We start from the raw sequence: 22,061 nt of genomic DNA, 5'->3' as shown, positions 1-22,061 counted from the left end.
CAAATAGTGACGATAACAACACATAGCAAGATTATCTAACATCTCGGTTCGTTGTGCTGAGTGATTTTTATGCATCATCTACTTCAAATCTAACCACCCTATGAGGCAAGTGCTATTACTTTCTGGTCTTAAAGGTGAAGGCGTGGGCCTTAGGAAGATCAAGTCGCCCTCATCACAAAGCTGATCCCCAGGGACCGAATTCTTACTCGGGCAAGTTTGAGACGAGAGGTCACATTTTTAACCACTGAACCCCTGCTCTTAGCCCGGTGGACAAACATAGGCTGTACCGCTGCCAGTTCCAGCACGTGGTAATATGGCAGCAAAACCATCAGTGACCCTACTACATGGCAGATGACAAAAGACAAACACTTGCTCGAATACCTGCTAAGCTTGTATGAGAAAAGAGCATCCGGAGGGAGCCAGGTGAGCAAGTATCTGGGATGGCCCCTCAGGACTGGCCCTTGGGCCGTCAGCCTGGAGAGGGGGTGAAGGCAGCTGCTACCATATTAAAAGCATTTGGACTAAATATCTAGGTATAAGAAGTCAAACTGTAAAACTTCCAAAATAAAACATGGAACATATCCATCAAACAAGAGGAAAAAATTGATGAACCAACCACATTTCAAGTTTTAAAACCTATGTGACAAAAGGCACTGTAAAAAGTAAAAAAAAAACAAACAAAAAAAACCACATCTGCAAAATACATAAGATACAAAAGACTAGTAATCAAAATTTGTAATAATCCCTACAAGTTACCGTATTTTTCGGACCATAAGACGCACTTTTTTTCCCCCAGAAGTGGGGGGAAAAAGTCCCTGCGTCTTATGGTCCAAATATAGCCTACACATATACTTTAAAAAAAAAGTTTTTTTACTTGCCCGGCTCTGTGTGGTCTCTGTGTGCTTGGCCGGCTCTAAAATGGTTCTAAATGCTGCTGTTTACTTTACAGGGTTGATTACATGTGTTTATGACTGTGATGTTGGGTTTTAATGCACATAAAATATTTTAGGACACTATTTGTTTCAGAATCTTTTTTTCTTCATTTCCCTTCTCTAAAAACTGGTGCGTCTTATGGTCCGGAGCGTCTTATGGTCCGAAAAATACGGTAACTAGAAAAAGAATAATTTTTCCAAACAAAATCACTGGGAAAAAGATGAACAAAGCATATACTAATAAATAGGCAATTCAAAGATAAAATCAGAATAGGAAAACATGTTCAGTCACTGAGATCAAGGTAATACAAATAATTATTACTCTGCATGTTCCAGCTTATAAAAAATGAATGTGTTGAGGATGTGGGAAATTCTGAAGTTTGAAATGTAAGTTGGTAACCATCTCAGTGACCCATCTGGGAGAACCTGGTAAAATAGTCTGTGCATGGCCCATGACCAAGAAATGACACACGAAGGCATCCATCCTACACTCTTCATGAGTGCAGAGGGACGGAGGACGGGTATCCATTACGTCCACACCTGGGACAGTGGGAAAATACAAACGACCTGGTCATGCCCCAGGTAAGAGTCGAGATAGCTAACTGGACAACGGCTACGGCAGAGCAATTAAAATAAGTCAACTATTACTTCCCAACTTCCAGTCGGTAATTACTTCCTGAGAGGAGCAGGCGGGGGGGGGGGGGGGGGGGGGGGGGGGGGGGGGGCAGGCAGAGGAGCCTCTGGCTCCCTATGTCTGTAACCACTCATTCCTTAACTCTCTGGCCTCCTGCCAGTGAAGGAAATGTCGATAATAACACATCTTTGCTGACCTGGAATTAAATGAAATGACAGACTGGCTGCAGCACTTGAGTCACAGAGAGATGTGACCTGAGTTACGCAAACTCAGGGAGGCAGCCTGCAAGCCGGGGCGGCGAGAGCTCCCGCCCAAGGTGCCCCCACAATCAAAGCTCCCCGCGCACGGCTGCAGAAACGCAGGCGAGCTCTCTGGGACAGAGATCCTCCACATTTCCAGTAATAATCCTCCAGAGAAGGAAAGGAAGGAAGAGAGAGAGAGAAAACAAAACAGGACCACAGATCTGCCCAAAGCGAGGACGCCAAGCAGTTCAGACAGAGCTCACTTCACAGCGATGCTTCTGAATTGTGTTAAATTTTAAGCATTCAGGAATATGGGGTTTACAATCTATAATAAATGTTTTAAAAATAATGAGTTGAAAAAAGAAATGAAAACTATAATTTAGTAACCAAAGAAGACACAACCCACATTAAGCCTCAGGGATGGAACACTTTCATTCCCAATTAAATCACCACCAGCATCCCTCCTCATCCCTAACTCTAGGCAACGGGGGAAAATAACGAACAAAATAGTACCTGTCCTCACGGAACTTATCTGGCAGGAGACACCAGTAATGAGAGATGGTGAGACCCAAGAATTAAACGGCGAGGGTCCCCAAGTCCCTGAGGCACAGAGGTGGGAGGGACTTCGTGGACAAAGCCCTGACCTCAGGAAGGGCCTCTTCCTCGCAGGGGACGAGTGAAGACCCCAAGCAGAGCCTGGCGGCAGTCCGAGAGCGGCAAGACCACTGAGGCTGGGCAGGAAGGAGGAGACATGGCATCATACTTCCTGGGGAAAGGGCATGCTCCTGGCTGGAGCAGGAAGAGTGTTATTTACCTGGAGGTTGGCCGTGTACCTCTGCTCTGTGTGAGATACAGACCGCAGAGGGCAAATGTAGGCACTAGGGAGCCAGGTCAGAGGTCACACCAACAGCGCAGGTGAGAGCCTGGAGCAGCCAGCAGCGAGGAGGGGGGATGTGGAGGAGTGTGAGCTTAGGAAAATATTTTGAAGGGAGAGCTGCCAGAACCGGCTGGCAGATTAGATAGGAGGCCTGGGAGAGAGAAATGAGTCATGATGGATGGTGGCGAGGCTGTGGCACAACCACTGATAACACGGGGACGCAGATGCTCCTAGATGGAGAGCACTGCAGGAAAGCAGGTCCAGTTCTGACATTTGTCTCTGGTCCCAGAGATAGGCATCTGGAGCATATCAGCACTTACCACCACAGGGAGGGAAGGAGGGAGGGAGGGAGGGAGGAGGGGAGGGGAAAGGAGAGTACTGCCTGCCCATTGAGGAGGGGCAGTGCAGGAGCTGGGACTGCTGGTGTCCCTGTGAGAGGAAGAAGTCATGAATGGGCAGGAGGGCTTTCCGTGAAGTCAGAAGTCAGGCCCTTGGGGCAGAAGCAATGCAAAAGTTCTAAAATGTAACTTTTGTCTTTAAAATTAAACTACTTAAACCGAGAGCAGAGTATAGCTGTACCTCACTGTGTTTTTCTTCTTTTATAAGTGACAGGCTCACATCAACCAAATAACCAAACAGAAAAAATAATCATATAATAACAGATTGTCTTAACAATGCAGAATCAGTGGTAGAGTATGTTAAACAGTATATAGTTTATACTTCATCCGTTTATGACTATTTATGACTTCTACAATGAGTAATTCCCCCTGAAAATGCCATTTACTAGGCTTCCAATAGTCCACCTTTCCCCAAATCACATGAAAGATTCTGGAACAGCGGCCACCAGCCGGTGCTCCGTGAGGTCCTCAAGGTTGGTGACCGCTGTTCTGTAAGATACACCAGAAAACAAAAACTCTTGTTTTTTTTATGCCAAGCATCCTTTTTAACCTAATTTGTTTTCCTTACTGTGATTTTGATAGAAATAACAAATTGAAGATAATACACATCCTATCACTATAACAAATATCAAATAAAATAGAAGGAAGTTTTAAGTAGTCAGATAATTAACTGTTTATAGCTATCAACAGGCTGGTTTCTACAAAGCTCCTGACTTATTTGGAACTTTTAAAAAAGTTCATGCTCTGATTTTTTAGGGAAGGTCTTAAGTTCCTTCATTGCAATATATACTTCCCTATAGTTCATTTTGAGAATATTCTCAATGGATAAAATTAAGTAAAATTTAGTATTTTTATAGCCATATTGAAAATTAGAGACTTTAAAGCAAAGTATCCAAATTAGTCAATGAGGAAAGACCTCAGAAACAAAGCTATCAAATGCAAATCTCTTTCTGAGAGTTCAGTAGGTTGGAGCCTGATTTAAGAAAGGACTGTTCAAACACTGGTGACAAATAGGTGATTACTAAATGCAAACGTAAAAAGAAAAAGGAACTATCACTCACATGAGATATTTCAGGTTTTAGAAGTGCTCTCTTGGTTTTTCAATTAATACCTTAAAAATAAAGAAACAAACGAACCAATAAAATATACCCACTTGTAGGATACAATTAAAAGACCAAAATGACTAAGAGAAAACAGTTTATAAACACAGGATATGTTGTTTTCTCAAACGCATTTTCACATATTGATAAAAATTTTAAAGATATTCCAGCAGGAAAACAGATACTTCCCATAAAAGGAAGTATAATGATGGCCGGACGTTCCTGAAAGATGCTCACGTCATTGACGAGCAAGGAAAGTGAATTTTGAAACCACTGGCTTTTCACCTGCCGGACTGAGGAAGTTTAGCTTGCAATATGCAGTGTTAGGTTAGAGGTCACCCCATGACCGTGGGTATAGACTGTAACAGGCTTTCTAAACAACACCTGATCGTCTAGCACAGATTTTCAACATGAGCCTCCTAATTTAAACCCCACTTCTAGAAACGGCTCGTGGAAGGAGGTCAGTGAAGGAAGACAAGTCTGCGAAGTGCCCACAGAACATCACAGAAGCAGGACACTGAGAGTGACGGTGTGCTGGGTAGTGCGTAAGGATACGGTTAGGACATGGGACATCACACAGCTATTGAAAGTAAGACAGAATTTTACATACACACACACACACACACAGAAGAAATTCTTGAATAAAACACGTAAAAAGTACATATCATATGGTGCCATTTTTATAAAATAAAACTCAGAAATATACACATTCACTTCTAAGCATACAGAATAAAATTTAAAATATCTTCTCTAAAAATTCTTAGCAGTGGCCACACCTCTGGATAGCTGGAAAGGGACAGGGAGGAGATACTCTATGGGCTCCGTCCGAAACACATGAACTAAGTTTTAATCCACATAAATCTTAGCAAAATACAGGTTTTTCCATATCGCCTCTTCTAAAATTTAACAATAGCTTCCTTTTGAGTAAAAATAGGTCAGTTACTACTCATCTGGAAAAGCTTACCTTATCGTTCAGGCAAGCACCCACTCTCCCAGTAGATTTCTCTCCTGCGTTAGCAGACACGGGAATGTTAGCACACCGGCTCCACTCGCCACGCAGACCACTGAGCCAGTGAACAGCAGCAGCGCCTTTTACCATGAGGTACCAAATCATCTCTATCGGCAATGAGCTATGCTCCTTTATTAACATTTTGCTTTAAAATAAGACACTCAATTTCTAAAGAAATGTAGGATCAGACTCTTGAAGCTTTAGCAAGAGATTTCAAATGCACCCTAAGTGTAATAGAATAGCCCTGACCTCACTGATCAACTTTCATTAGTTCCTTCATTTACATAATCATCAATTCCCTGCTGTGCATGTCCTATCCTCCTCTGGTAGATGCAAAATGCAAAAAGAAAGACTCGGCCTGGTCCCTGTCCCCTCGAGCTCCAGTTTCAGACAGGAGCCCAAGTTGGACAGTACCCTTTGGTCCCAACTCCTCCTTCAATACGGCCAATAACAAGGTTCTCTTCTCATCATGCCCTTGACTTCAAGCAGCTCTGCCTTCCCAAACAGCAGGGAGGAGAGGTCAGGAATTGCTAAACAACACTTTGGCCGGCTGGAAAGCTTGGGAGAATTCACAGGACCTTTCAGTACAGAATAGACTGGAAACAAAGAGATCTATCAAGGTCATGATCAGCAGGCTGAACAGGTTCCCACAGGCTACTGGAGAGAGAGTAGAGCTCCAAACAATCTCAGTGCTAAGCCAGCTACCACGTGCTCACTTCCTGCGGGCCTCCCTCCCATTATCTTTGTTCCTCGCCTGGGCCACTGCTGCTGTATTCCAGTTCCTGAGTCCCTCCCCTTCCAGACTGGCCACCAGAATCAGACACGGCGTGGGCTCTGTTGTTAGGGCTTTATCTGCAGGCCGGCGTGACAGCATACTGGAGAGGCTGAAGGCCATCACGGCAGAGGCTGAGCTCCAGGAAAGCCCTGCGTTCCCTGAGGAGCACTTACCAACTGGCTGCCAGCCTAACCTCAAAGGCAATACCAGGTCGTCAATCACCTAGATCCGTGGTCGGCAAACTCATCACTCAGCAGAGCCAAATATCAACAGTACAATGACTGAAATTTCCTGTGAGAGCCAAATTTTTTAAACTTAAACTTTTTCTAACGCCACTTCTTCAACATAGACTCGCCCAGGCCGTGGTATGTTGTGGAAGAGCCACACTCAAGGGGCCAAAGAGCCGCATGTGGCTCGAGAGCCGCGGTTTGCAGACCACTGACCTAGATCACTGGGCCTAGAAGATACATATGCTGTGCAGAGTCTGTGATGACAGCAATACACATCAATACACATCAATACAAACCAGAATCTGAAGTCCAGGCAGACCTCCTGGCAAAGGAGAAAGAAGAGGGTGACGGCAAGGAGCCACCTGAAACCAGACTCTCCCTCCACGGGTCCCTCCAGCAGAGCATCCTGGGACCCGGGAAGATCAGCACATTTTTACATCTAAAAGAGTCTGTTAACTACATACACTATGTCAGCTACAGTCACATCAGTTTGCCTTCTGGAGCTCAGGATAATGGTCCCACACTTAATTCAGACACTTTTTTATGGGGGGGGGGGGGAAGAAACAGTAGAGGACTGACCCCAACATTAAATATGCACATACTTAAACTGCTCAGAGAGGTGAGCAAAATGGAGCCAACCAAGGTGGTGAGGAAAGAACAGCAATAGACTAATACCTTCAGAGGAAAATGGCCCTACCACGGGCAGCTGGTTTTGGCAGTTAGAAAACCAAGGCTTGCCGAAACCGGTTTGGCTCAGTGGTAGAGCATCAGTCTGCGGACTGAAAGGTCCCAGGTTCGATTCCGGTCAAGGGCATGTACATTGGTTGCGGGCACATCCCCGGTAGGGGGTGTGCAGGAGGCAGCTGGTTGATGTCTCTCTCTCATCGACGTTTCTAGCTCTCTATCTCTCTCCCTTCCTCCTCTCTGTAAAATATAAAATAAAAAAAAACCAAGGCTCCTTCCTAGAAAGGCAGTTAGTAGGGCAATGGACTGGAAGCAAGGAAGGCTGGGCCGAAAGGAGTCAGGTGTTAGAGCAGAACATTCAGGCCCTTCTCTCTAACCCTCCCTCCCTCTCAGCTGCCCACCCTGCATCCAAACACAGCATTTCCCACTGTCCACCGCCCTTCAATCTGTCTCGAATACTAGAACGGGGCTGTTTAAGAAAAGGCCTGTGTCCATTACATGTTGCATGCCCAGCACGACACAGTGACTGGCAGGTAGCAGGTGATTTTTCAAGGAGTGACCTTGGAAATGGGACGGAGGAGGACCAAGGTTCAACCTCAGCCTGCCCTTGGCCGCCTCGGCTCTCTGCTGGTGGCACAATAGGCCGATTATCACGGGAAGTCTGCTTCCCGTCCGTCTGGGAGATCCCAGACTCCATGCTTTCACATCTGTAGGCCCAACACAAAGCCCAACACACACCACCCACTCGGCAAACATTAGTGAATGAATGAATACTGCATTAGCCTACGATAAATGTCAAGTTCTAACAGGGCTAAGCCACCAAAAGACAAACAAAACCACATATGCAACAGAAGTTATTTCTCATACCACTGAGCCCGTGATACGGGTGCTGAACTATTTTCAAAACTTGTGCTCACAGACAGAAGTTCATAGAAGCAAACAATGGTTATCATTGTATTAATGTAAACTGACAATGTTTCCCAAGAATCAGGCTGGTGATACCAATCGCGTGAGTTTGTGGTCACAAACCAAAGGTGAAGTGTCTAAAATGCCATTACACTGATGAAACGCACCGGGAGCATCAGAAGCTCGCTCAGAAGCTGGGCAGATCACAAACACGAACATTTGGTGGTTTGGGTGCCGCTTGGTAAAAAGATAGCTTTTTAAATTCTATTTTATGCTAGAATACGAGCCAAAGAACGTACAGAAATATGCTACATCAAGCTGATAGAAGTGAGGAGGAGCACAGGGTGAAGACAGAGGGTGCCCTGCCCGGGGTCCCGTCACCACAAACATGGCTGTGCTAACACGCAGCTCTACCCCTAGAGTCCGGGCTCTGATCCCTAACTTCCCACCTGGAGACCCCCGGGCTTCACCGTTTCTTACAAGAGGAAACAGACTCATACCAGAGAAGTGAACCTGGATAACCTTAGAAAGTCTACGAGGCCAGGGGTCGCCAACCTTTCGGACCCCACAAACCACCCGTGGCGAACGCTGTACTAGGGTGTTCCCTAAAACTGCCATTTTGTATAAAATCTCCCTTTTGTTTGGGAATGGCAAATGTTTGCTTGGCAGATATTAAGGAACTATTAGTAACAATTAAGGAATTATCTGCTAAAATTCAAACATTACCTAAGGAAAGTCACAGCTAACATGTAAGCAAAACTTTATGGAATTTGCCCAACGGGTGTGGCTCAGCAGTTGAACATCGATCTATGAGCCAGGAGGTCACAGGTGATTCCCGGTCAGGGCACGTGCCCAGGTTGTGGGCTCGATCCCCACTAAGGGGTTGTGCAGGAGGCAGCCAGTCAATGATTATCTCTCATCATTGACGTTTCTCTCTCCCCCCCTCTCCCTTCCTCTGAAATCAATAAGTGTGGGTGTGTATTCATATATATACATATATATGTATATATTAAAACTTATGGAATTAAGTGAGCCCTAGAAGTGAGAAGAACAAATAAGTTTAGTTGTTGAATGTTTAAGGGCTACAACCTGACAGGGAAAAGGACTCGATGAAATGGCCCGTTGGGTAGACACAAGGCCTGCACTCCACAACTCCCAGTCACAGCCACGCCCTCAGAAAGGTGTGAGCCCCCAGTCCAGCACCTGGGGCGGTCCTGCCTCTTTTTCCTCAGGCACCTGACAGCTGTCAATGAAGCACCCCTCGGACCCTTCACTCCTTTGCCAACATCTGGCTGCCACAGAGTACATGGTCGGAAACTAAGAGCATGCACCATGCTGACAGAGAACCAGGACCATCTTCTCAGATGTGAAAGATGAAGTTAAAACAACAGGACTTTAAAAGGTCAGGATGAAAATGAACCCTCATGAATAGATGTATGCACAAGATCTACACATATATGCACATGGTATGTGGTATAAATGTACCTAACAGGTCCCATGACTCTTACATTACACTTGATCTTAGTCCAAAGGCCAAGAAGCGATCCCCATGCCTGTTGTTCTTTCTGTTGTTCTATAAAATCATGCGAGTTTATAGAGTAATTTAGAGAATTGCGCTCTAAATTCCTCTATAAACTTTTCCCCAAAAAACTTCCACTGCAGTGCTTTTACCTTTTCTAATTCTACAAACGTAGTGGCTTAGGAGGAAGCTGCGGAGTCAGACCGCCTGTTCCCCAGCTCCGCACACCCTCCAGCAAGCTATATGCCTCCTTGGGCCTTGATTTTTTCTTCCAAAAGTGAGAAGAGCACAAGCAGCAAGCCTCCCAGGACCACTACACGAACTAACAGCTGATGCACACAGCATTCACATTAGCATCAAATGCAGGTAGTACGTACGCACTCACAAACGTTAAGTATGAAAATTATTATCAGAATAACCTCAGTAGCTTCTACATTTTTTTAAACATTTTTATAATTTTGTATGATTTTAGAGAAGGAGAGATAAAAACATTAATGATGAGAGAGAATCACTGATTGGCTGCCTCCTGCACGTCCCCTACTGAGGACTGAGGCCGAAACTTGGGCATGTGCCCTGACCAGGAATCGAACCATGATCTCCTGGTTCATAGGTCAACACACAGTCACTGTGCCACACCAGCTGGGCAGAATAACTAAGTAGTTTTTAAAAACGAAGTTCCTGACAGATATAACTCAGTAGTGGTTAAAAGCACAAATAATTAACACCAGATACAACTAAACATACATGTACACTTCAAGCATTTCCCAAATATTCTAAAATAAGGACAACTATACATATAAAAGCCTAAGCGACCAGGCAACATGACACACAATGACCATCAGGGGCCAGACGCTCAACATAGGAGCTGCCAAGAGACAGCAACTTTGCAGAGTGCCCTCTCACACTCTGAGACCTCTCAGGGATATCAGATTGCTGGTCTCCGCAGGGACCCTGATCACTCCACAGATGCCCTTGGAGCCCCGCCCCACCCCAGGTATGGCCGCCAAGGAGGGTCTACGGCGTGTCTGGTTCATCTCGCCCAGTCCTGCCCCTCTGGCTACCTTCTAATTAATTTCTTTCAATGTGCACAAATCCGTGAACTGGGCCTCTAGTTATTTTCATAATAGAAAAAAAAATTTAAATATATAATCTTACTACAGTGAAGTAAACATATTTTTCATACTTCTCCATATTTACTGACCTTAATTCTATTGTCCTTAACATTCCCAAAGTAGTAACCTCAAAATGGTAATAATGAAAGTAATTTTTTAAAATTGAAATCAGAAAGTTTGCCGAACCGGTTTGGCTCAGATAAAGCGTCGGTCTGCGGACTTAAGGGTACCGGGTTCGATTCCGGTCAGGGACATGTGCATTGGTTGCGGGCACATCACCGGTAGGGGGTGTGCAGGAGGCAGCTGGTCGATGTTTCTCTCTCATCAACGTTTCTGGCTTTCTATCCCTCTCCCTTCCTCTCTGTGGAAAATCAATAAAATATTAAAAAAAAAAAAAAAAAGAAATCAGCAAGTTTGGCATAAAACATATTATCAGTACCATGAGCTCAACATGGTTACCTTTGCCAAACTCAAATTAAAAACACATTTTAAAATATTCGAGACCTAAACATTCGATGTGGTAGAAACCCTGTCCATGGTACTCCTGGCCGGCTCCTCATCCTGAAAAAGCAAAAGCTTAGCTGGCCTGCAGAGGAATGAGTCCTCTATCAACTCACTGGTTCAGCAAGTACGATTTCTCACCTGTATCTCATTATCCTGATAAATTAAAACAATGTTTATTAATAAACACATTTCACTAAGTGACTAAAATCACCAAAATAATTTAGTCATGTTATCTACAAAAGGAAATGATCACCAAAAATTCAAAATGAACTTGCACCTAGCCGTGAATAGCACATTTGTTACAAAACAAGTTGCCATTGAGTAGCTAAATTAATCTGAAGATTTGTTCATCTTAAACATGAACTCAATATTCTAACATTTTGTTTTTACGATGTGCATTTTAAAGACATGTTCACGTATTATTTTGAAGCATTAAAAGTCTGTCTTATCCATGGCAGGTTTTAGAGCATAAAGACTGTGGTTACAGCTCTATCTTTCTCTCAGGAAATATAATAATGCTAAGGAAAAATAGAACCAAAAACAACATAAAAAAAGACACCCTCACACAGTGAGAGTCGGCACAATCCAGAGCTTACACTGGAAGGGGACCAAAGTGCCAGACACAGCCCACCACCCACTTGGGGTGCACAGGACACCAATTGTCTCGGACTAGAATTGACCCACGAGCAGGAGTGGCCTACGTTATATGCTGACTCAGTCAGAGAAGCAAAACTGCCTGGTCACCACTGTCACTAGGTTGTGACCAGTCTTCTTCAATAATAAAATGTAAATGTGTGATTAGTAAAAATTAAAATAGGTACTTATAAATGTAAAAAAAAACATCAAATATGTAACAGTATGTGAAATAACAAATTAATAATACTGAAATCTACCTTTCTTCATACTGTTAACTTCATACCCTAGGCGGAAAGCATCATACTGTAAAATATAGACTCTACTATCTACATTAGAATATTTGTTTCCAATCTACTCAACCCAAAATTCTTAAACCCTGTCGCTATGTATCCGGGCAGCAGCTCACAAACTGTAGCACAGGAATCCTTGGGATCCCGTGGGCCCTCGGGTCAACTGTGAGGCGAAAACTTCCCACACTGATGCCCACAGCACCAGGCTCTCCTGCTGGGCGGGGTTTGTGCCGACGGCAGGGTAAGGACGTGGGACTGACAGCACATTAATTCGCACAGGTCAAGGCACAGCATCAGCCTGTACTAGCAACGTTCCTCACGGCCATGCATGCACACTGTCACCTGGGAGTATCTCTGATGAGACAAATACATGAGTATCTTTTTCTCCTTTCAATCATGGTATGTGTTCAATATGCTACACGCCCACTTGGGGAATGTGTATCATGACCTTCTATTTGAGCTACATACAAGTTCTAGAACGTCTCAGGGAAAAGCACACGAGCATCTCCAACCTGTGGGTGAATGAGCACGCACCCGGGAACCCACGTTTACCTGAGAACAGCTGAGAATTTATTCAGATAATAATATCAATATCCACCTAAAAACAACACATTTGAAAGACAACTTCCCAATGTAGTGACCTGACACTAAGCACGCATGTACGGTAGCCAGTACGCATTTTAAGGACACAATGGTTCTTAAATACCAGGCGTGGCAAACCGTGGTCAGACCAGCACCCGTTTCCTGTCCCCCTAAACACAGGGAAGTGGACACAAAGCTGTCTGCAGTCTCAGTACCAAACGTCGGTCACAGTGGCACAAACAGAAATTATAATGTAGACGGTCACAGTGGCACAAACAGAAATTATAACGTAGAAATTGTATCGGTTCTCTTGTAAAAGGTCAGGAGATAGAGTGATGCGCCGGTCACCATGGCGAGTACCACTGGGAGAAACAGCTCTAAGCTGTGCTGCTGAATAACAAGCTGACTGCCCTGCTCTTAACGGACAGAATAGCCCCAACAGCAAGCAACAGGTGAGTATTTCTCCATGGGTCCTAATTGGGGTCACGTCTCTTATGAAAACAAGGACACCTTCAGGTGGCGTTTGTGATGCAGGATGAGACCTCATTTGGAAACAACCTGTCACACCGTGCCCTGTGGATGGTGGCAGAGCGCGCCATCCTCACGGAAGACAGCCTTAGAACAGAGGGAATGCCTGGCACCCAGAGGACGGTCCTGTCCCGTCCACCTAAGCCCTGGGCATGTGCTGCACCAGTCACTAAGGAAGTCCAAACTCCAGAATCGGAAAGAAAGCCGTTCACCAGCTCACACCTGGAGGCTGGAGACACGCCCTGGGTGCCTGGCGTCCTGGCAGGCACACTATGTCATCCACCGGGTGGCCCCGCTATGGACAACCTTTAGAAAACCAGGCCTGATGGGTACTGAGCCTACAAACATCACCTGCCAATGAGCACAGCACAAGCTCCTTCTCACCTTCTGTGAGCAACACCACTAACCTTCTCAGCATCAGTGTCACAGAAACGTCTTCTGAGTAAAAGCACTGGAATTGTGGCTGTTCTACAGTCCGAGGCAACTGTTCCCCTCAGCTCCTCCCGGTACGTCCCTTCAGGACACGTGTGGCGTGCAGATGTGCAGCCTTGGCTGGTCCCGCCCCCGTCCGTGGGAGCCCACCTTCCCGGGAACATAGCTCCCTGGTTCACAAACCACCAACCTCAGCACCTGCTACTTTAGCCTGATCAAGTCAGCGCTTTCTGAGTTAAACCACAACGGCTTTGGTCAGACCCGCATGCCAGGACAGGAGGGAGGTGTTCTGTTTTCACAGAACTAAAACAAAACCTCGCCCAGGACAGAGCCAAGCAGACCCACCCCTCCCTCTCCCAGCCTGCGCAGCCAGTCAGTCAAGGAGAGGACCAGAAACGCTCAGGAAAAGCCCCTGCTCGCGCATACAGATGGGCCAGCTTTGACCACACGCCTGGCCTGCTGTCCCCTCCCATCTGTGACTGGACACCCACCCACGACTGCCAGGCCTGCCAGAGGGTCAGGATCAGCCCCCGGGTGAAGGGAGCTCGACCTGGTCACAGGGTCTGCAGGGCTGAGCTCAAGCTCACTATCTAACATACACGGGTGAATTAGGTGAGCCAGTTCCCGCCCAGGCCCGGGCATCTCCAACACGAACGCCCACGTCCTAAAAAACTCATCAGGACAAAACCAACCCTCTACCGAACCCGGGAAGAACTTCCAAGTTAGAGGTCAGTTTATTTTATGCTCCACACACATTATTTGCATAGCCACTTTATTTATGATAAAGGTTAACAGGTTTATATCAAAACAACTGCCAGAATACTTGCTAGCATTTTCTGACATTATGCCAGAGTTAAGTCTGGTAAAACCATTTGTAAACAAATTAACCACCAACACTGAGTAATAATGTTTTACATGCTACCATTGCTCAAGTAAATCCCCAAGAACAAACCAGAAATCCTTGTTCTTACGGTTCCTGCCCATTTGGTACCATATCCTGAGCTTCTGTGGTTCATATTTTTTCAGAAACCTGAAAAGACTGTTTCCACTAGTATTCCTCCATTAACCTCATCCAAAGCCTATAGTTACAGCCTGTGCGTGCCAGGGAGTCTGCAAGCTGCATCAAGTAAAGTTATTCACTGGCAGGAAGATAGCAAATTGAAGCTAGTCTAGATAGAGTTTTAATTTAAGATAACTAAATAATGCTAGACAAGGTCTCTACCTCAGATTCAAGCGTGCGCACACACCCTACAAATATAAACCTTAACCAGTCATTCCAGGAAATAAAGTTTATAATCGCCACCAAGGTTCAAGTTTTATATATATACATATACATATATATATATATATATATATGTATATGTATATATATATGTGTGTGTGTGTGTGTGTATATATATATATATATATATTTTTTTTTTTTTTTTTTTTTAAAGGGCCGAAACCGGTTTGGCTCAATGGATAAAGCATCGGCCTGTGGACTGAAAGGTCCCAGGTTCGATTCCAGACAAGGGCATATACCGTGGTTGCAGGCACATTCCCAGTAGGGGATGTGCAAGAGGCAGATGATCGATGATTCTCTCTCATTGATGTTTCTAACTCTCTATCCCTCTCTCTTCCTCTCTGTAAAAAATCAATAAAATATATATATATATTTTTAAAAAGGAACAGATATACCTATAAATACCAAAAACACACCATTGGCAACTATCTCATTATACATTAATCACCAGAAAAAAGACCTTCCGAAGGACTAATGTACAATAATAATACAACTCTTATTTTTAAATAGCTTCAAATCTAGGTTAAGTCGTATGATCACAGAGCTGCCACTAAGCACTGGTCTGGAACACAGGCTGAGCCTAAGTTATGTGATTGGTAACTCCTTCACCAGAGACTTCACCCCCCTCTGCTGACAAGCCAGGCGTTATATTTTACACACCCCTCTGGGTGATATGAATCACCACCACGTTACGTCTCAAGATCAATCAGAGCATTAAACAACCAACTATTCTTAGAAGTAGTAATAAAAAGTAAATATTTTTTCAAGTTTAAAAAAGTATTAAACTATTCACCTTTGGTAAAGTATATGTAATTCTAGGTGATTTTTCTCATCAGTGAAAAAAGAAGGCAGTGAACTCAAGGAACAACAAACAAAAGAAATGACTTTAAGGAATATCTCATGAAGCAAAGTGGTCAGCTAGCTAGCACAGCTTCCGCATTTAGTTTAATCTCTATACAAAAGAATGAGACTTGAAAGCCTGGTCTTCAATACTTAATAACCAACAGACATTTTCACTGTTTTCTAAAAGCATATATCCCACGTCTTGCCAGCACACAAAGAAAGCAATAGTCAATATTCTTTCCACAATATATTTATTGGGCACCTACCAATGATAGTCATTAGAATAATTTAAAACAGCACTCTGAACTCTTGCCTTCGTAGATGGCCAGGGACAGAGACAGAGGACCTCAGCTGTAACCACAGTACAGGTCCAAGTTAAGAACGGACACCACAGGACAGGAGGCCTGAGGGTGCTGCTCTCAGAGACCCGGAGGATGCTGGGAAGTGAGGACCAGCAAGAAGCACTAGCCCATACGAAGGCATCAGAAACCCCCAACAGAAGTGACACCTTAACATCACTAACAGAAAAGGACGGACTAACAGCTTCAAGAAGCTTGTGTTACCAGCCATCATGTTCCACAATAACAAAGACATTAATTCAGCTTAAAAGCAATCTCCCAGTGATAATATGTCAACACCGAGTTTGGTCATCAGTTCATCTGAAAATTCTAAAAGAATCTAGGATCCAACTGAGGAGGGGCTGAAAAATACGTGGTGATAAAAGATGACAAGATGACCTGCTTTTTCTTGGAAGCCCTCCTTATGCATCCAAATACGAATGAGAAAGAAAAAGCAAACATGACCAGGTTGATTTTAAAACATATTCTGATTTTCTTAAAAAGTGAATGTTATCCAAAAGCCAAGCTTATCATCATCCTAAACAGAAACCGCAGGATTATCAGCGGTTATCGAGGCTGCGGGAAACCGCCAATTGTAAATGATCAATGCAGCTGTAGGGGTTGTTAACAGATACTGATCACTGTACCTCCCAAAAAAGGAAACAAACCACCACTATGCTCTCATGCACATACACAAGAAGATTACACTAACATATAAGCATAAGGTCTACCACTCATTCCTAAAAATCAAATTCTGCAGTGAATTTGTTCACCACTTGCTGAGCAAAATAAACGCTAGCAGAGAGCTAGGAGACTTATAGAAAACTAAGAAATAGGATTTGTGATAGCCCGATAAAAAAATTCGTCAAGATGGTAAAAAATTTCAGGCATTTAGATAAAACCAACTGACACTGAAACAGTGACTTATCTAACATGACATGCGTTTACCTACCGAGTAGATCACAGTGAAAGCTCCAGCACATTAAATGCAGAGCTTAACTTCAAGACCAGAATAAGTGTAATGGTATTGCAAAGCTGCTCTAGAAAACGCAATAGGAAGTGAGACCTAGATACCAGACAATGAGAAAACAGCGTATGGGCATTCAAAAACAACTTATTTCATCATGAAAAGCCTTCTAATAAATCCTGGAAATCATTTATAAAAACAGAACTGTTCAGGAATAAGAGGGGAGGAACGAAATGAAAAAGTTCTTCAACATTTGTTTTGCTTCAACAAAACAAACAGGTAGGCAGCAGCTTTTCACCTGCAGAGTAACCACCATAGGAGTGGCTCTCCCACTGACAGGCCACGTTACTGCAACCAACGCCCACATGTAAGGAAACAGGAACCGGCAACTGGGCGCTTACAAACAGAACTTAGTGAAATCAGAGAACTATCAAATGTTCCGATTTAGGAGTTTTTAAAGCACCAACTCAATTTAAAATTCCAAAGAGTAAACTGCATTAAGTACTTATTACTAAACTGAAAAAATATTCCTTTCCTCAACCAGACATGGTAAATCTCCCGAAAAACAATGATAAATAGACCCATTCAGGCAGAAAAACAACTCTGTGCCAAGATAATATTTTACGTCCGAATTTTTTAAACCAGAGACAAGAAAAATGAATTCATTCTTCTGAAAGACAACGTGACCCTGAGAGCCACTGACTGCCGTCACCTTCCCAAAGCCTCGGGGAAGTCCAGGAACACACACACCAACTTCCTCATGAGCATCTAACTCAGAAAAGCATGGACGGCGAGTGGTCAATCCGCAGTAACGTAACACATCATGTTCAAGTGGGCCATCTGAACCCCAAAATCTACACAGATGCTCGCTCGCTCGCCTTACAATGGGTTACAGCCTATTAAACCCATCCTTTGTGAAAATAAAGTGAATCGAAAATTCACTGAATAGACATAACCTACCCAACATCACAGCTCAGCCTCGCCTACCTTCAGTGGGCTGGGAACACAACAAAAAAACACAGCAATAACGCTGACAACCAGGCACCCCGAGTGAGAGTTCTCCCCATGGGGGGGCTGTCAGCACCTCCCCGGGGGGCAAAGCACCTTCTCTCCCATGGGGGGGCTGTCAGCACCCCCCCAGGGGCACAGCACCGGGTACAGCGGGGGCAGAGCACCCTCTGCAGTGCAGCCTCCACGGGCTGCGGGGGCTCCGCACCCGGGAAGTCTGGGTGCAGAGTGGCTCCCCCCTGAGCTGAGGCCCGGAGCTCACCCTGCAGGCGCACCCCTGGCTCCTTGCTCAGAGACAGACGCGGGTGGCGGTCGGCGGGATCAGGTCTCCGGCCCGGGTCCCAGGTGCGCCCAGGCCGGCGCCCAGGGACGGGCCCCCAGACCGTGCGTGGCCTGAGCGGACGCCGTTCCGGGCCCGGAGGGGGAAGAGCCGGCCCCGGGCCCCCTCCCGCCCAGCCGCTCCCTGGAAACCTGCTCCACGCTCGGGGCAGCTCCGCCGCCGCCACCATTGTCTGCCGGCGCGGCTCCCCGGGGCTCGGGGGACGCGGAGCGGGGAGCGACCCGGCGTCCCGGGCCCCCCGCCCCCGGCCCGCCCTGCGGCCCGGCCGCCCCCGGAGCCGCGCTCCCCGGAGCCCGGCCCCCTGCGGTGCGGGCGAAGCCACCGCACAACTTTCCCGCCCCCGCCGCGCCGCGCACCCCGAGTCTGCGGCGCCCGGGCACCCCGGACCCCTCCGCCGGGCACAGCGCCGTCACGTGCCCGAGTGACAAAGGTCCCGGCCCGGCGGGCGCCCGAACCGGGCCGCGTCCGGGGAGACGGACAGAACCGGCCCGACCACGCCCTCCCCCCGCCCCGCAGGCCGAGGGGCCTCGCCGCGGCCCGGCCGCCACCCGACCCGGACCCGGACCCGGACCCCCAACCCAGGCCCGGGCCCCCACACCGGGCCCAGACCCGCCCCCGGCGTCCGCCCGGCCCGCTGGGCCCCTGGGACCGCGACCCCCGCCTCCGGCCCAGGCCCCCGGCCCGGAACCCCGCCCCGGCCCGGGCACAGGTGACCGCCCCGCGCGGCCCGGGCCCCGGGGCTGGGGCTGGGGGCCCGGAGGCGGCCGGGGGCACCCGAGGGGGCCCGCGGGGCGGCGGAGGGGGAGGCCGGCGCACCTCGGTGGGCTGGCTGATCTCGAACAGGTCCAGCCGGTTGGCGTTCCAGTGGTGGATGATGTCCGCCAGCTTCCGCCGCTCCTCCTCGCGGCCGCCCGCCGACATCCTGGCGGCCGCGCTCCTCCGCCGGGCGCCGCGGGGGTCGGGGCCGGGGGCGCGGGCGCGGGTGGGGCCGGGCCGGACCGCGCGCCCTCAGGTCGGCGGGCCCGGCTCCCCGCGCGCTCGGCCGCCTCCCGCCGCCCCGCTCCTCGGCCTCCGCGGCTCCGGCTCCACGCGCTCCCCTCCGGCTCCGGCTCCGGCTCCGCGGCGCCTCGGCCGACCCGCCGCCTCCGACTCCGGGAAGCCTCAGCTCCGGCCGCCTCAGCTCCCGCCGCCTCAGCCGCCTCAGCCGCCTCAGCCGCCGCCGCAGCCCCGCCGGCCGGTGTGCGCCCTGCGCGCCCTGCGCGCCGCCCGCCCCGCCCGCCGCCGTGCGCGCCCCGCCCCGCGCACGCGCACGGCCCCGCGCGCGCGCGCGCACGACCGCACCTCGGCGCCTCCGCTAGGTGCTGCTGCGCGCGCCGCCTCGCACCCGCGCCTCCCGCTCGCGCCGCCGCTGCCCCGGGCCCGGCGCGCGGGTGCGAGTCCCCAGGGCGGCCTCTCGGGCCGGCGGGCGGGTCCTCGAGGTGCTGGTCCCGAAGCTGCCGGGGCCCAGCTGCGGGCGGGCGGGGCAGACCCGGTGTGGGGACTCGCGGCCGGGCGTGGGGAGTCCGAGCCGGGCCGCGCCGCCCGCCCCGGAGGCCCGCGCCCTCCGCACGCCCTCCCGCCGCCGGTGTCCCCGGCTGTGAGCGTGTCCCCCGGGGCGACTCCCTGGCGGCGGGCCAGACCTCGCCGACCTCCCCCGCGGTCACCCCGCGCTCGGGGTCAGCGGGCAGGTTTGAAATCTCCCGCTCCTCCCGGGCCCAGGTGCTCGCCCGCCCCCGGCGCCTCGGGGTTGCTGTGCTGGGAACACAGCTTCCAGGTCGCATCCAGGAGGCTGCATGGACAGACCAGGCCCCAACGTTAAAAAATAACAAATAAAAAAATAGAATATAACCAATAAAGGGAGGAGCGGGCGTGTATACTGCAGGACAGCCTCTAAGTCCGCCCCGGCAGGTGCACACCCAAGGTTCATTTTCACAGCATGGTCTGTATATTTTATTTTTAAAATATATTTCATTGAATTTTTACAGAGAAGAAGGGAGAGGGATAGAGTTAGAAACATCTATGAGAGAGAAACATCCATCAGCTGCCTCCTACACACCTCCCACTGAGGATGTGCCCGAAACAAAGGTATATGCCCTTGACTGGAATCGAACCTGGGACCCTCAGTCTGCAGGCCCACGCTCCATCCACTGAGCCAAACCAGTCAGGGCTGTTTTGTAAATTTTAGAGATGTTTCTTTGGATTTTTTTTTTTTTGTTTAATTATTGATTGATTTGAGAGAGAGAGAGAAACATTGATATGTCATGCATTTATTGGTTGATTCTTGTGTGTGCCCTGACCAGGGATTGAACCTGCAAGCCTGGTGTATCCAGACGAGGCTTTCACCAACTGAGCCACCTGGCTAGGGCCTTTTTGGGTGTTTTCAATTGCTCCCTCTTCACCCCCCCCCCCCCCCCCCCCGCCAAAAAAAAAAAAAAAAAAAAAAAAAAAAAAAAAAAAACTGGCTGCAGAACATATTCCCCTAGGATAATCCCCATGCAGTAACGGGCCTCTCACCCTGCCACCCTGTGTTGTAGCAAAAAGCCTGGTCTCTGGAATGCCCGGAGCTGAGGAATGGAAACAGGGAACTGCTGGGACAAAGCCTCTTTATTCCGTCATTACTTTGTTCCATCCCGGAGATAATTTCTCTCCAGCCGTGGGGATTCTGGGCTCCTGCTGGGCTTTGTCCCCAGCCCGCTCTCTGCTGCCCAGCCCAGCGCTGCATAAGGAAGCTTTTCAGCCAGAGGCCCGAGGTGTTGAACCAGTGCCATGGGGACGGAGCCTTCAATGGACCTCTATCTGGTCTTCTTTCTCGAAATAAAAGCGCGGTGACTGGTGGAAAGGCGTCGGTAGGAATGGCCTCCTCGTGTACTGGCGTTCTGTCCCCTTATGCTTCTGGAGAGACTCGAGTAGCTGCGTGTTGTTCCGGTCTGCGGCGGGCACCCCGGCGTCCATACGGCAGGCGCTGTCTCAGCGGGTTTCCACACGAGCCACGCCGGTCGTCAGACCCAGTTTTGGCGGAATTTTAACAGAAAGAGCTTTATTCCTGGCGATGCTGCCACCAGGAGTGACTTGGCTCCGAGAGGAGGAAATCGCTTGTGAAGCTGGCAGTGACGTCGCTGGTGGCCAGGGCAGAGCACGGGGTCTCTGCTAGGGAGGGAAGCAGCATCTGGAGGCCAGAAGGGTGGCCTCCTGCAGGGCCTCTGTGTGAAAGACGATGGCACACGGGACTGCACACCCAGAGACGGCCACGTACCCGTGCGAACTGCTAGTGTTTTTCTGACTCATTGAAAACCCCATTGGTAGCGTGCGTAAGTGTAGTGATGCCCAAGCTACAACTTCTGGTCCCAACCCATGGTGGCTTATTGGTAACGTTTTAAAAGCAGCCTGGCCTCCGTGGAGTACCTGCTGTCCTGACACGTTTAAGAAATTGTGTTTAAGTGCTCCAGGAGTGCTGATAAAAATAAGATCCCGTGGGATTTGTTATCATCCCCACCTTACAGACAGAGAAACGGAGTGTGAGAGGAAGAACAAAGCTGCATTGGGAGAGGCTGGAAAAGGTTAATTTTTTAAAAATACAAGTTTCTAAATTTTTATTTTCCACTTTATAATCTGGCCACTATATAATAAAAAGGCTAACATGCACATTTGTCCCCTTGGCTAGGAGTTTGACCAGCAGGCAGGCTGGCCAACCACCCATGTCCCCTCCCCTGGCCAGGCTGGCCAGTCCCCACCCATGCATGAATTCATGCACCAGACCTCTAAAAAAAAATTATACACACACACACACAATGAGTGGCCAGATTACTATGCGTTCAGAGATCATAATAATCTGGCCACTCAGTGTGTGTGTGTAT

At 48.3% G+C, this 22,061-nt stretch overlaps 1 protein-coding gene across 22 annotated transcripts in view; it reads right to left on the bottom strand.

Annotated features, from left to right (window-relative positions):
- The window catches only part of AFDN (afadin, adherens junction formation factor), a 106,035-nt gene extending 86,721 nt beyond the window's left edge, over positions 1-19,314 (bottom strand). For 6 of the 22 annotated variants that reach the window (XM_036425564.2, XM_036425569.2, XM_036425567.2 and 3 more), the window contains exon 1: positions 18,985-19,314. In XM_036425564.2, the coding sequence (XP_036281457.1) occupies positions 18,985-19,089 (105 nt within the window). In that variant the 5' untranslated portion in view covers positions 19,090-19,314. The remainder of the gene's footprint in view (positions 1-18,984) is intronic. The other 16 variants (XM_045577105.1, XM_036425580.2, XM_036425575.2 and 13 more) reach the window with 6 other exon arrangements.
- Between the last annotated feature and the right edge of the window lie 2,747 nt (positions 19,315-22,061).

Source organism: Pipistrellus kuhlii, unplaced genomic scaffold, assembly GCF_014108245.1.
Source record: "Pipistrellus kuhlii isolate mPipKuh1 unplaced genomic scaffold, mPipKuh1.p scaffold_m20_p_82, whole genome shotgun sequence".
In the NCBI taxonomy this organism is placed as follows: domain Eukaryota; kingdom Metazoa; phylum Chordata; class Mammalia; order Chiroptera; family Vespertilionidae; genus Pipistrellus; species Pipistrellus kuhlii.
The sequence above is the reverse complement of the archived record's forward strand: the minus strand, read 5'-3'. Positions and strand labels throughout refer to the sequence as shown.